We start from the raw sequence: 13,655 nt of genomic DNA, 5'->3' as shown, positions 1-13,655 counted from the left end.
TTAGGTGCGCACATAGGAAAAACTATAGGAATGGTCGCATTCCCTAATCGTTGTGTTCTTTCACCTTCCTTAATTAGAGAATCCGCCATCTTATTCTATTCTCTGTAACTATATTTCACCATTAAATTGTCTAATTTTATCAACAGTGACTTACATTCTCCAATCAGAGCATCATATAAAAAATTTCATTATTAAGCATTAAAATGATTTATTTAGAGTCAACACTGATGTAAATAGCAGTGAGATTATTACTCTTTACAATCATAAGACCTTCTAGGAGAGCCATGAGCTACATTTGAATCTCTTAGTGAAGTCGAGGATCCAATCCTCCTTATGGTTCTTGACTACCAGTCCCTCCCTATCCCTCCTTTTTTTCGGATTGTCCAAATAAGTTCCATCATTATTCAGCGTATTGGAGTTTTTTGAATGTAAAATTCATTCAACATATATGATGGTAATGTAAAGTCTGATATTTATAGGATTTAAAAAAATAAATAAAAATCACACAGCCTCGACATAAGGAGATCTGGTAATCATATTATCTAATTCTTGCAAGAATTCTAGCAATCACAATATAATTTCAAGTACCAAAGATATGACATGAAATATTACATACTAAACATACATGATAAAAGTATAAAAAATAATTTATTTTAAATTACTAGCAATCCTTGCAAAAATATCAATGTACAATTATTTTCCCAAATTGGATCTTAATTCTTCTTTTTTTTTTTCAACTCGCTAATAAATCTTGCATAAGTACTTTTGGAAAATTAAGCGACATAATTGTGCCAAAATGCTCCACGCTAGAAGTCATGGGCCGACATTGACGAAACCGAACAAATATCGCGGTGAGAAATGTAATTAGATAATAAATTTGGGTAAGAAACGATAAAGACAAAACGATAATCCCTAATGTTTAGCTCATTCTGCTTCTCTCTCTAAAAACGAAAGAGAAGTGATCTCTCTCTATTGTCCGACGACTAGAGCAGTAGGGCTTCTCTCAACGTCATTCGCTCTTTCTCTTTCTATCTCTAGACGCGGCGCACGTTAAACATCGCCGTCATTTATCTTACGCCGTCGGAGGTAAGCTCATTATCGTACGCCTACCTGCTCATTTTCACCTGATCCAACGACCCGATTTCCCATCCAAACCCTAATCTATCTAGCCAAGCCAAGTAATACTGTTCAATTACCCGTTCTAATTCGATTTATTACCGGTAATAAGAAATTTGTTCCCTATTGAGGTTATTTAGGTGAGAGTGGGTTGGTTCCTAGGGTTTTGTTATTTGATAAACATTCTTTTTGGGGGCTTGGGGAAATATTTGTTATATATACTATTTGATGCGTTGTGGGTTTCTGATATGGCCAATCATGGCGGTGTTGGGAGCAAATTCGTGTCTGTGAATTTGAATAAATCATATGGACAGTCTTTTCATCATCATGATAATAAATCTTATAGTGGTTCTTATGGACAGGCCGCGGCAGTCGGCCGTGGTCGGTCGGGCAGTGGAGGGATGGTTGTTCTGTCACGGCATCGGAGTGCCCAGAAAGTTGGACCGAAATTATCTGTACCACCCCCCTTGAATTTGCCTTCATTGAGGAAAGAGCATGAGAAATTTGATTTATCGGGATCTGGTGGTGGGACATCAGGAGGTGGTGGTCAAGGAAGTGGGCCGAGGCCATCGTCTTCTGGTATTGGTTGGACTAAGCCTGCTGCTGTTGCATTGCAAGAGAAAGATGTAAATAGTGATGGTCAGGTTGTCGATGGTTTGGATCATACTGGGCATGGTATTGATGGTATTAACCAGGTTAGTGGATCGTATATGCCTCCTTCAGCTCGTGTAAGTGGTACTGGAGCTGCAGTTACTGGTCCTGCGAAAGTATTTCCTTCGACAGTTGAGAAAGTCTCAGTTTTGAGAGGTGAGGATTTTCCTTCTCTTCAAGCTGCGTTGCCTGTCTCTTCTGGACAGACAAACAAGCAAAAGGATAGTTTGAGTCAGAAGCAGAAGCGAGTATCTGGTGAAGGATCATCTGATGAGCAAAGAGACAGTTACAACACGAGTTTGTCGGTTGATATGCGTCCTCATGGACACTCTTCACGTCATGCAACTGGAAATGGCCCGTCAGAAAATGGGTATGAAATTCATGGTTTGAGCACTGCTCGGAGAGTGGATCAACCTCGGAAGCAGGACGATTTCTTTCCAGGGCCACTTCCACTAGTCCGTTTGAATCCTAGATTTGATTGGGCTGATGATGAACGGGACACTGGACATGGATTTTCAGATAGGGGCAGAGATATTGGGATTTCAAAAGTTGATAATTATTGGGATAGGGATTTTGACATGCCTCGAACTAGTGTGTTACCCCATAAAGCTGCTCATAACCAATATGAAAGGAGGGCTGCTAGAGAGAATCTGACTGGGAATGGGTTTTCCACTGACCAGAGAGGTGACAGCTATGGCAGGGATCTCAGAATACCTAGTAGAGAAGGTAGGGAAGCAAGCACATGGAGGAACTCAATCCTTCCTAGAGATGGTAATGTTCCAGATGTTGCAACTGACAGAAATGCCATTAGCTCGGGTGGATCTGTTGTTAACAAAGATATAGTGAAAGAGAACAAGTATGTCCCACCACATTTTGGGGACACTGCTCGTGATGGAAGCTTTACTGGAAATCGGGATTATTCACATGGAAGGAATGACACGGGTCTTGTTACCGACGGCAAACAACGCTGGAATCATGCAACAACATCATCCAACAATCGAGGGGTCGAGCGCATAACTCAAGATCGCCTTGGTAGTGAACTGTCCAACAGATACAGACGTGATGGATTTCAGACCAATGCTGGGTCAAAATCTTCATTTGCATCTGTTGGGAGATCACCGCATATGGGTGACCCTGTTCTGAATGTGGGCAGGGAGAAAAATGTCCATTCAAGGGGTGAAAGGCCATACAAAGAGGATCCATACCTGAAAGATTTTGAATCTGCAGGATTTGATGAAAGAGATCTCTTTTCTGGAGGTCTTACTGGGGTGATCAAGAGAAAAAAAGATGTAGCTAAGCAGACTGATTTCTATGATCCTGTCAGAGAATCTTTTGAGGCTGAACTGGAGCGAGTTCAAAAGATGCAAGAGCTTGAACGGCAGCGAGTTATGGAAGAACAAGAAAGAGCACTGGAGCAAGCTCGAAGGGAGGAAGAGGAGAGGCAGAGACTGATTAGAGAAGAGGAAGAACGTCGGCTAAAGTTGGAAGAAGAAGCACGAGAAGCTGCTTGGAGGGCAGAAAAAGAACGTCTTGATGCAGTAAGAAGAGCTGAAGAGCAGAGAATTGCGAGAGAGGAAGAGAAAAGGAGGATCTTCATGGAGGAAGAAAGGAGGAAGCAGGCTGCTAAACAAAAACTTTTGGAATTGGAGGCTAAGATAGCCAAGAGGCAGACTGAAGTGACTAAAGTTGATACTTTAATTGTCACCACTGATGAGAAAGTATCTGCCATGAGCAAGGAAATTGATGTTTCAGGGGCATCCGATTTGGATAATTGGGATGAGAGTGAAAGGATGGTGGAACGGTTGACAACTTCAGCATCTTTTGACACACCCGTCTTAAGCAGATCTTCTGATGTAAGTTCTCAGCACTACTCTCGAGAGGGTTTCACAGATTATCCAGACAGAGGAAGACCTTTTAATTCATGGAGGGGAGATGTATTTGAGAATGGAAGCAGCTCATCAATGCACCTACGAGATCAAGATATTGGTCATCATAGTCCAAGAAGGGATGTTTCTGCTGGTGGCAGAGCAGCAGCTCCCCGGAAAGATTTATCAGGAGCAACTGGATATTTGGCTTCTGGGAGTTATGCCAGAGGTGGACGTGAAGGATATACAGATGAATTTGGCCATCGGAAAGAGCATAGGTGGAATGTTTCTATGGATGCCGATCCATACATCAGGAACAGGGACATGGACGCAGAGTTCAATGATAATCTTGCAGATAGGTATGGTGATCTGGGTTGGGGGCAAGCTCGTTCTCGTGGCAATACTCGCTTCCCTTACCCAGACCGGCTATATCAAAATTCTGAAGCTGATGAGCCTTACTCCTATGGTAAGTCAAGGTATGCTGTGAGACAGCCACGAGTACTTCCTCCACCTTCACTTTCTACTATGCAGAGAACTTTCAGGCGTATGAATGATCACCCTGGTTCATCAAACCTTGTTGACAATGAAAGCCATTATCCTCATCCTCGGGGAGGTGAATCTACAAGGCAGACAGGTTATTTTGGTGGCCATCCATCTGAACTTATTGCTACCCAGCAAGAGAGTGCTCTTGCAGACGACAAAAATCTGAATAAAGATATGACCCCAAGATGCGATTCACAATCTTCTCTATCAGTCACAAGCCCTCCAAACTCTCCTCCTCATCTCTCTCACGATGAGTTGGACGACTCTGAGGATTCTCCTTCAGAATCTGTTATGGCAGAAGGTAAAAATGCAAGTCTCTCTGGATATGAATGTACTCTATTAAATGATAATTCTGCAAAAGATGCCATGAAGATGGCTTCCAGCTCTCTCTCTGCCACGGAGGATGAAGACTGGAATGTGGAAGATAATGGTGAATTGCAGCAGCAAGAAGAGTATGATGAGGATGATGATGGTTATAGGGAAGAGGATGAAGTGCGTGAAGCAGATGATGAGAATCTTGACCTGAACCAAGAGTTTGAAGATCTGCAATTAGGTGAGGGAGATTCGTCTCACAATTTAGATAACTTGGTTTTGGGCTTTGATGACGGTGTTGAAGTTGCACTACCAAGTGATGATTTTGAGAGGAATTCAAGGAATGAAGAAAGTGTATTTGATAGACCTGAAACCTCTGAAGGTGGATCTATAAATGGGGTTCAAGTCGATGAAAAATGCCTTCATCCTGTGGAAGGGGCCCCTGGGCCATGTTTGGATAGCTCCTCTGACAGGGTCCAAGAAGCTGAAAAAATTATGCAACAATCTGAGTGTAGACCTAGTACTGAACCTCTCACTTCAGCAGCGTCACATTTATTGGATGGTGTTGATGCTTATTGTTGCCCTAGCCTATGTCCTCAGCAAACTTTCTCATCTGTTGGTACCCCATCTTCTGTTGGTCAGACTAGTGTGTCAAGTATAACGTCTTCTAGTCAACCTGATTTGCCTGTTAAGCTTCAGTTTGGACTGTTTTCGGGTCCTTCTCTGATACCTTCTCCAGTTCCGGCCATCCAAATTGGTTCCATTCAAATGCCTCTTCATCTCCATCCACCAGTTGGTCCATCCCTTTCTCATATGCATCCATCACAGCCTCCTATCTTCCAATTTGGTCAGCTTAGGTATTCATCTACTGTCACACAAGGGATTCTGCCAATCACTGCTCAGCCAATGTCTTTTGGTCAGCCCAATGTGCAAGCTCATTACAATGCCAATCAAAACTCCGGAGGTTCTATGCCTCCCCAACCTTCTCAAGGTGCTTCTACTTCCAGTCAGATGAAAGACAATGTTCAATCTCTTTCAGCAAATCAGGGACATGGTTCTGTAGTGAGGCCTGGAGGACCTCATGAGAGTAAGCCAGTACAAGGCAGTGCAGAAAACAAAACTCTTACGGCCAACATTGCGGGGATTGCTGGTGCTAGTGATAGAAAACTTGTGTCAGAGTTAGATATCCAAGTTGAAGCTAAGAGTTTGAATAATGCAGATCGGCATGTGCAGCCTTCTAAGGAGAAGGAATCTGATGGCAACCTGTCCTCTGTGCTGCCATCAATTCAGTCAGTTTCTTATGAGAGAAATTCTGCTGGGGGCAGGGCTCAGGGCCGAGCATACAGCAACAAGGGGAAAAGATTCACATATGCTGTAAAAAGTTCTAGTTTTAGGTCATCTTTCCCGGTTTCTGACGGTCCTTATTCTGAGCCGAGTAGATTTCAGAGACGACCTCGTCGGACAGTTCAGCGAACTGAATTTCGAATCCGGGAAAATTCAGATAGTAGGCAATCATATAGCACTGGTTTTTCTAATGATTCTGGTCATGGTGATAATTTAAATCATGGTGGACGAGCTGCCACAGTGGTTCTTGCAAAAAGTGGATCAAAGAGAGGATCATATTCTGGTAAGATATTGAAGCAAAATGTGGAGTTAGATTCTAAGTCAACAAATGCTGATTCTCAGGAGGTTGACTCTGGTATCAAACCAAGCAAAGATGACGGAAGGGAATCACTGCACAAAAATCAGAATATCTCACACAGTGGCGAGGGAAATCTAAAAAGGAACGTATCCGAGGAGGATGTTGATGCTCCATTACAGAGTGGTGTTGTACGTGTTTTTAAACAGCCTGGCATAGAAGCACCTAGCGATGAAGATGACTTCATTGAAGTCAGGTCTAAGAGGCAAATGCTGAATGATCGACGAGAACAAAGAGAAAAAGAAATCAAGGCAAAATCCCGTGTTTCCAAGGTATCATGACTTACCCATGTTTACTTTTACCATCTTTTGGTACTTGTCCGGTGTTATCTGTAACCTACTTTTTGTCATGTTCTCAGCCTCCACGCAAACTTCGGACGACCAGACAAAGTAGTGCAATTTCAAATAGCCCAAATAAAATCTCTGTGTCTGTGGGTGTAGAAATACCAAATAAGAGTAATTATTCAGATATTATTGGTTCAGAGGTGCAAGGATCTGTTTATAAGGATGTGTCCACTGGATTTACTACTGTGGTGTCGCAGCCACTGGCTCCAATTGGAACACCTGCAGGGAGCAGTGGATCTCAGGCTGATAAGCAATTTCATACAGCCAAGTATGTGTGCTCTAGTTACTAAATTTAGCCAAAGAACTTCTTGACCTCCTGAAATGCTCATCTTTGTGTTGTTTGTTTACTTCTACAGGTCGCACCAAACCCCTTCTAGTGGTGGTGTTTCTGCTGGTGGAGATGACCTTGAGCCAGGCTTGATGTTTGAGAGCAAGAAAAATGCAGAGAATGTTACATCATCACCTCTGAACTCATGGGGCAGTGCACAGATCAATCAACAGGTATTCTCATTCTTCAGGTGTTGTGCCACTCAATAACTGTGATGTTTGATTCAGCCATGTTTTACCAGTTCCAGTTAGATTATTGTCACTTCTTTTGTTAGATTGTATTCTGACTGAATGTGCAAGGAATAGTTCGATGCTGTATTCTCGCCTTTTTTCCATATTTGAGCCAAAATCAAAAACATTTTTTTTCTTGAATGTCAGATAGGTAATGCCTTACTTTATTTCTGGATTTTGTTTACCACATGCTTTAAATGATCCTGGATATTCACATATTTTAACACTTAGTTATTGGTGGTGCAATTGTTCGTTGGTCTTTTGTTTATCAGATTGTTGACTATGTGATCTATTTTCTTTGTGGTTTGTTATTCGTGTAATCGTTGGCTCCGAGAAATTTTCTAACTCACTTTGGCTTAGGTTATGGCCTTGTCACAGAGCCAACTTGAAGAGGCTATGAACCCTGCTAGATTCGAAGCACATGTAGCTTCTGTTGGAGCTCATGGCAGTGCAGTTACTGAGTCCGTCTTACCGTCACCATCCATCTTAACAAAAGACAAATCTTTTTCTTCTGCTGCAAGCCCAATTAACTCCCTTCTTGCTGGCGAGAAAATTCAATTTGGTAACCCGCCTTGTAATCTCATATGTATGTATCTTCAAGTTATGATTATTTTATGTGTATAATCTGACCCCCATGCTTACCAGGTGCTGTTACATCGCCAACGGTCCTTCATACTAGTAGTCGTGTTGTTTCACATGGGATTGGAGCTCCAGGTTCTAATAGATCTGAAGTGCAAATTTCCCGTAATATTTCTCCAGATGAAAATGATTGTACCCTTTTCTTTGAGAAAGATAAATGTGCAAATGATCCATGTCTAAATGTACAAGATTCTGAGGCGGAAGCTGAAGCAGCTGCTTCTGCTGTTGCTGTAGCAGCTATCAGTAGTGATGAAATGGTCGGTAGTGGACTTGGGTCCGCTATTTCAGAAGCTAAACCTTTTGAAGGTACAAAATCTGTAACATCCGAATATGCTTTGTTTATCATCTGATTATTCTGTCACTTGCCTGTATTAATCAGTCTGTTTTATGATAGGTGATCAGCAATTGAGTAGCCAATCAAGGGCAGAAGAGTCTCTCAGCGTATCTCTTCCTGCTGATCTCAATGTTGAAACTCCTCCGATATCATTGTGGCCGCCCCTGCCAAGTCCCCAGAATTCTTCGAGCCAAATCCTATCTCATTTTCCTGGTGGCCCACCATCACATTTTCCTTTCTATGAGATGAATCCTGTGTTGGGTGGTCCTATTTTTGCCTTCGGTCCTCATAAAGAGTCTGGTGGCTCCCAATCGCAGGCACAGAAAGCTACTGTATCTAGCTCCGCGCCGCTTGGTGCATGGCAACAATGCCATTCTACGTTGGACTCATTCTATGGTCATCCAGCAGGGTTCACTGGGCCTTTCTTAAGCCCACCTGGAGGCATCCCTGGGGTTCAAGGTCCGCCGCACATGGTGGTCTATAATCACTTTGCTCCGGTTGGACAGTATGGCCAGGTTGGATTGAGCTTTATGGGTACCACTTATTTACCTTCTGGAAAGCAGCCTGATTGGAAGCACACCCCTTCATCCTCCGCAATGGGTATCACCGAGGTGGATATGAATAACGTAAATATGACTGGTTCTCAGCGGAATTTATCGAATATGCCTGCTACTGTTCAGCACCTTGGCCCTGCTTCACCAATTATGCCGATAGCTTCTCCTTTGGCCATGTTTGATGTATCTCCATTCCAGGTAATGAATGCCATTGCATCATTGATGGAACAAAAAGAGGAGGGCTTATAGAATCATTCACCCCATTGTGGTGGTGTATGCATGTCTATTTTAATTGCTCTCTTTATCGATTTTGAAATAATCATAATTGTCTTCATTTTGTTTCGTCTTGTATGACTTATTGATTCATTCCTAAGAGTATGGACTCTGTAATGCCCTAGATTTTTGTTATATGATCTATTTAGTGCAAGCAGTTCTCTCTTATAGCCTTTTGCTTTGCTTTTGGTTCATCTCAGACTTCACCTGAAATGCCTGTTCAAGCTCGCTGGTCTCATGTCCCTGCATCGCCTCTTCATTCTGTTCCCATTTCTCACCCCTTGCAGCAGCAAGCTGAAGGCACATTGCCTCCTAAATTTGGGCACGGTCATTCGGTTGATCAGCCATTGAATACCCATAGGTTCTTGGAATCTCATCCTCCAGAAGCCTCTGATGGTACCACCCCCAGTTTTACTGTTGCGACAGATGCCAATGCAGCTCACTTTCCTGTTGAATTGGGTCTTGGAGATTCCTCCAAGTCGGGGGCTACCGGTGGCTCTGCTCAGAGTCTAGCCAGTCAAAGCTCTTCTGGATGTGCTAATGCAGATGCTGGCAAAATTGATGTTCTCAGAAATGGCGTCAGCAACAGCGGTAAAGATCAAGGTCTCAGTGGTTTCAAAATGCAGACCCAACAGAAGAATGCCTCTGCTCAGCAGAATCAAACTGCAGGCTACAACTATCACAGGGGTGGGGGGATGTCTCAGAGAAATATGTCTGGAAATGATTGGCCCCATCGCAGAATGGGTTTCCATGGCCGAAATCAGTCTTTGGGCGCAGTTCCGTCTACTAAGGTGAAACAAATATACGTGGCTAAGCAGACCCTTAGTGGGACAAAAACCATGGGATGAGCAAAAACCACATGGTTGTTTAGGGATCTTGATAGGTAAGATCTGTTATTGAGTATCTATCATATGTCAGTGGGACAATCAAGCTAGTTTTGTTACCTTCTTGCATTTGTGGCCTCTGAAAATAACTTAATTTGGACTTTAGATGATTGGTGGTGATTATAGTGATCCTCTCAATTTTGTCCCGAATATGGATTACTAAGTTGTGGTTTGGCTGCTGAGATTTGAAATTGAACCTTGTGCCCGGCTGTTATCTGCAAAACTTTAGGCAGCTGCTTATTGTTTGGCTTCTTATTTAGTCCCCTTTGGTATTTGTTAATATCAAAACAAAAGGAACATGCTATTTCTGGTGTAACCGGCTCTTGTTTTGCTTTAGAACGGCTTATGTTCGCATGGAAAATGAAATGCTTGGAACCTTTCCCATTTATCGTCACTGTTAAATGATAACTGAGTGATGGGATGCCTGCTCGATTAGGTAAACAGTGCTCGAGCATGGATAACAACTGATCCATGCAAGGTGTCTAAGAGTTCTTTTAGTGCTCGATTAGATAAACAGTACTCGGCTCATCTGAATGCCTGCAAATGCTTCTGTATATGGCGAGTCTAATACTTGACATTGATTCTGGTGGAAATGCTCGATGTTGAAAGGAATATTTAGACTATAATGATGTCACTGTTTCTTTCCTATCCTTGATTGGAAGGGCCATAAAGTCGTCATCTGCCAGTCTATGAGACACGTTATTATATTAATCATCAAACGTCCTCGCAATTACCAAAACAAGTAAGCATTCTATCTCAATTATGCGGTGTACTTTCATTTGTGGCAAGAGATGCTAAGTAACTACTATTTTAGTAGTTTAAAAGGGATGTGTATATGTATTTATACGAGAGCAATTATATGCATTACTGGTGCGCGAATAATTCAACTTCACATTAATTTGAACGTACAGTCAGTCGTACGCTAATTATAAACTACAAGCTGCTACGCTAATTATAAAATACAATGTCAACATATTGATATTCAGAGAAAGTAGAATAGTCAAATCGATACGTAATGAGTAAACTAACTCGAATCTGAGTTATACATGAGCTAGCTCAGACGCTTCCGTTGCAAAATTCTTAAAAAAAAAAAAAAAAAAAAACGTCAATTGAGATACATCAAGTTCAAGTGATAATTAACAATAGTATTAGAAATAGCAAGCAAACAATCAAATTACAAAATATTTCAAGAGAACGTCACACAACAGTAGAAACTACCAAACTATGTAACTGCCGCCTAGAAAAAGATTGCAACCTCAACACTCAGAATTTTTTTATTTTTTTTCCTTTTAAAACTCTATTTGGATGGTGGTTTGTCATGGTATGATATAGTATAATTATTAAAGTATAAATAACATAAATATCAACCTTTTTGGAAGTAATTACACTCTCTCCCACTTTTTAAATTATTTTACTATCTCTCCCTATTAAAGTCGACATATACATAGCATTCTGTGTATATGTCGGGATTTTTGTAATATGTTTAGAGAGTTGAGATTTTTTGTAATATTAAAAACATAAGTTGTGTATTTGTGTAATTTTTAGATTATTATTGATTATTTTTTAAAATATATGGTATGATATAGTTTAATTTCATGATTTGATAATCATTAGGACTTTCACTAACCACCGATTTAGTGGTATCCCATGATTTACTTATTTTAATTCAATTATGTCCTTACTAAAAGTATAATCTTATTTTACCCTTACCCTATGTCACACCCCTATTTTTCACCGCATCCGACCCCGCTAGGGAGTTGGTTTTAGAGAAAACGATTTTTTCCGATTAAAGTGACGTTTTGAAAAGGGATTACTTTACTTACAGAGTCGCCACTTGGAATTGAGTTTGGGTGTTCCAAGTCACCTTATTGAATCCCTATTCAAAAGGAAATGACTCTTCAATTTTTATTTTTTCGTCTGCGAACTAGAAATCCGGATAAGGAATTCTGTTGACCGAGGGGAAGGTGTTAGGCACCCCTCGAGTCCCGTGGTTCTAGCACGGTCGCTTTAATGACTTACGTCTGGCTTAAATTAATTTTTTTTTGGATTTAAAATATTTGTTAACCTAAAAGTTGTTTGCCTCCCGCTTTTAGTTTATTTTGAAATTATTTATTATATTGACGTGTGGCTTACCGATAGTAGTACTTTTCGGCCTCACCACAAATTTTGGCACGTTTCTCGCGCCTTTATGGCATTTATGAGTCGTCCCTATTTTCCTAATCTAAATAAGCACCTAATGGGTTTAAAACCTACCCAACCCAATTCAATTGGCTTCAAATAGTAAATTAATTTAATTATAACGAGTGGTCGGTAGCAGGGCTTTCCAACTTCATCGTCAATTTTCACTTGTATATTAAAACTTAATTTATTTGAGATTAAGAACCTAACTCGTTATTTTATGAATTCACTCCCTTACCAACGAAAATAAAATTAAAAAAAAGAATATAATTTTTTATTTTTTTTTAAATAAAACATTCATATCTATCAAATAACAAAACAAATCAACTACCAGCCGAACAATAGAATTACTAGAAACATAACTTTGTTCATAGATAATGTAACCAGATATTACATGCGTCTAGACCATAAGAACAACACTAAACAGAACCGACCAACGTAACCACAAAAGCATCATAAACCGAAGACTACAGTTACTACCTACTACTCATTTCCCCAGAACTAAAAACCCCAAATCTACCCATTTCTCTTAATTTATCTTATTCTTTAATTTGTCATTCCATAAAAATATTATTCTGATACTTTAGAATCTTTCTTTGTCCAAGATATCAGAAACATGACAAGTTAACGATAATATGAGATAGAGTGACATATTACAGTTTGACCTAATTGTAATTTTTCTTTCAAAAAAAAATGCTTAGATCATGCAAACCCTTTAGAATATTACCCTAATGAATATACAATATACACATGAAACACAACCAACCCTAGTATACAAACCTACACGTCAGACATTCACGAAGCTTACCCCAACTAATAATAATAATAAAATATTTACCTGAACATACAATAATATATAGAACATGACAATAATTTTACTAAATCTAGTGATAGTAAGTCTGACATGCTTTATACATTACATTAAGATTAAATGCAAGTTAGATAGATACGTGATAAAAAAGACTTTATAATATATTGAAATCGAGTCCCGAATAATTGTAATATTGAATTATACAAGGGTGATTGAGATATACCTTTGAGAAGATCGATTCCCAACGATAAAATTATTATAATCTACTGATTCTAGGAGTCACGAACTTGAAATCGTGGACGATAAACTCGAAGTTTAACTTGTCTGCTTATTTTTTTTTCTTGGTTTTCTTTTCCTCCGTTGTTTTTCTCTTCTCCTGTGTGTTGTCTTTTTCTTCTCCCCCCTGATTTTTGTGTGCATGTGTGTGTTATATAATTAGTGTATGTGTTTGTTTGTGTCGTGTGTGTGTGTGTTTGTCGTGTGTGTGTGTTATGGGAAAATGGGGGAGAGGTTTTGTGAGAGTGGGACTTGTGGGTGGTTTGGGTAGTTTAGGATTCTTTTTTTTTTTTAATTAATATTTTAAATAAAATAAAAATAATAAAGTCTATTTTAAAACTAACAAAATACAAGATAAGTTAATTAGCTAGTCTTAGGAATATGGTTAAGAAATATTAATATCACAACATTCTTTATTAAAAATTGAAAGAAGAAACAAATATAATTTAGAAAAATTTCTTTTTTTTTCTTTTTTTTTTTCTAAAAATAAATAAAAAATAAAAATGAAAACTTATTTAAAATATGACTCTATTTTTGTAGTTTTTTCAAAAAAATTTAAAATAAATTTAGTAAAAATAAGATAAATTTAAAATATCTAATTTAGACCCTAAAACGAAA

General features: G+C 39.7%; 1 protein-coding gene across 1 annotated transcript; it reads left to right on the top strand.

Moving 5' to 3' along the window:
- Positions 1-897: 897 nt before the first annotated feature.
- On the top strand, positions 898-10,160 carry LOC107860304. Its single transcript, XM_047407392.1, has 7 exons — positions 898-6,458; positions 6,545-6,798; positions 6,887-7,031; positions 7,449-7,650; positions 7,734-8,033; positions 8,122-8,813; positions 9,089-10,160. Exons 1-7 carry the CDS (start codon positions 1,365-1,367, stop codon positions 9,734-9,736), a joined length of 7,335 nt encoding a protein of 2,444 aa, XP_047263348.1. The 5' UTR covers positions 898-1,364; the 3' UTR covers positions 9,737-10,160.
- The last annotated feature ends 3,495 nt before the right edge of the window (positions 10,161-13,655 follow it).

Source organism: Capsicum annuum, chromosome 2, assembly GCF_002878395.1.
Source record: "Capsicum annuum cultivar UCD-10X-F1 chromosome 2, UCD10Xv1.1, whole genome shotgun sequence".
NCBI lineage: Eukaryota > Viridiplantae > Streptophyta > Magnoliopsida > Solanales > Solanaceae > Capsicum > Capsicum annuum.
Note: the sequence above shows the minus strand (reverse complement) of the source record. Positions and strands in the feature narration are given on the sequence as shown.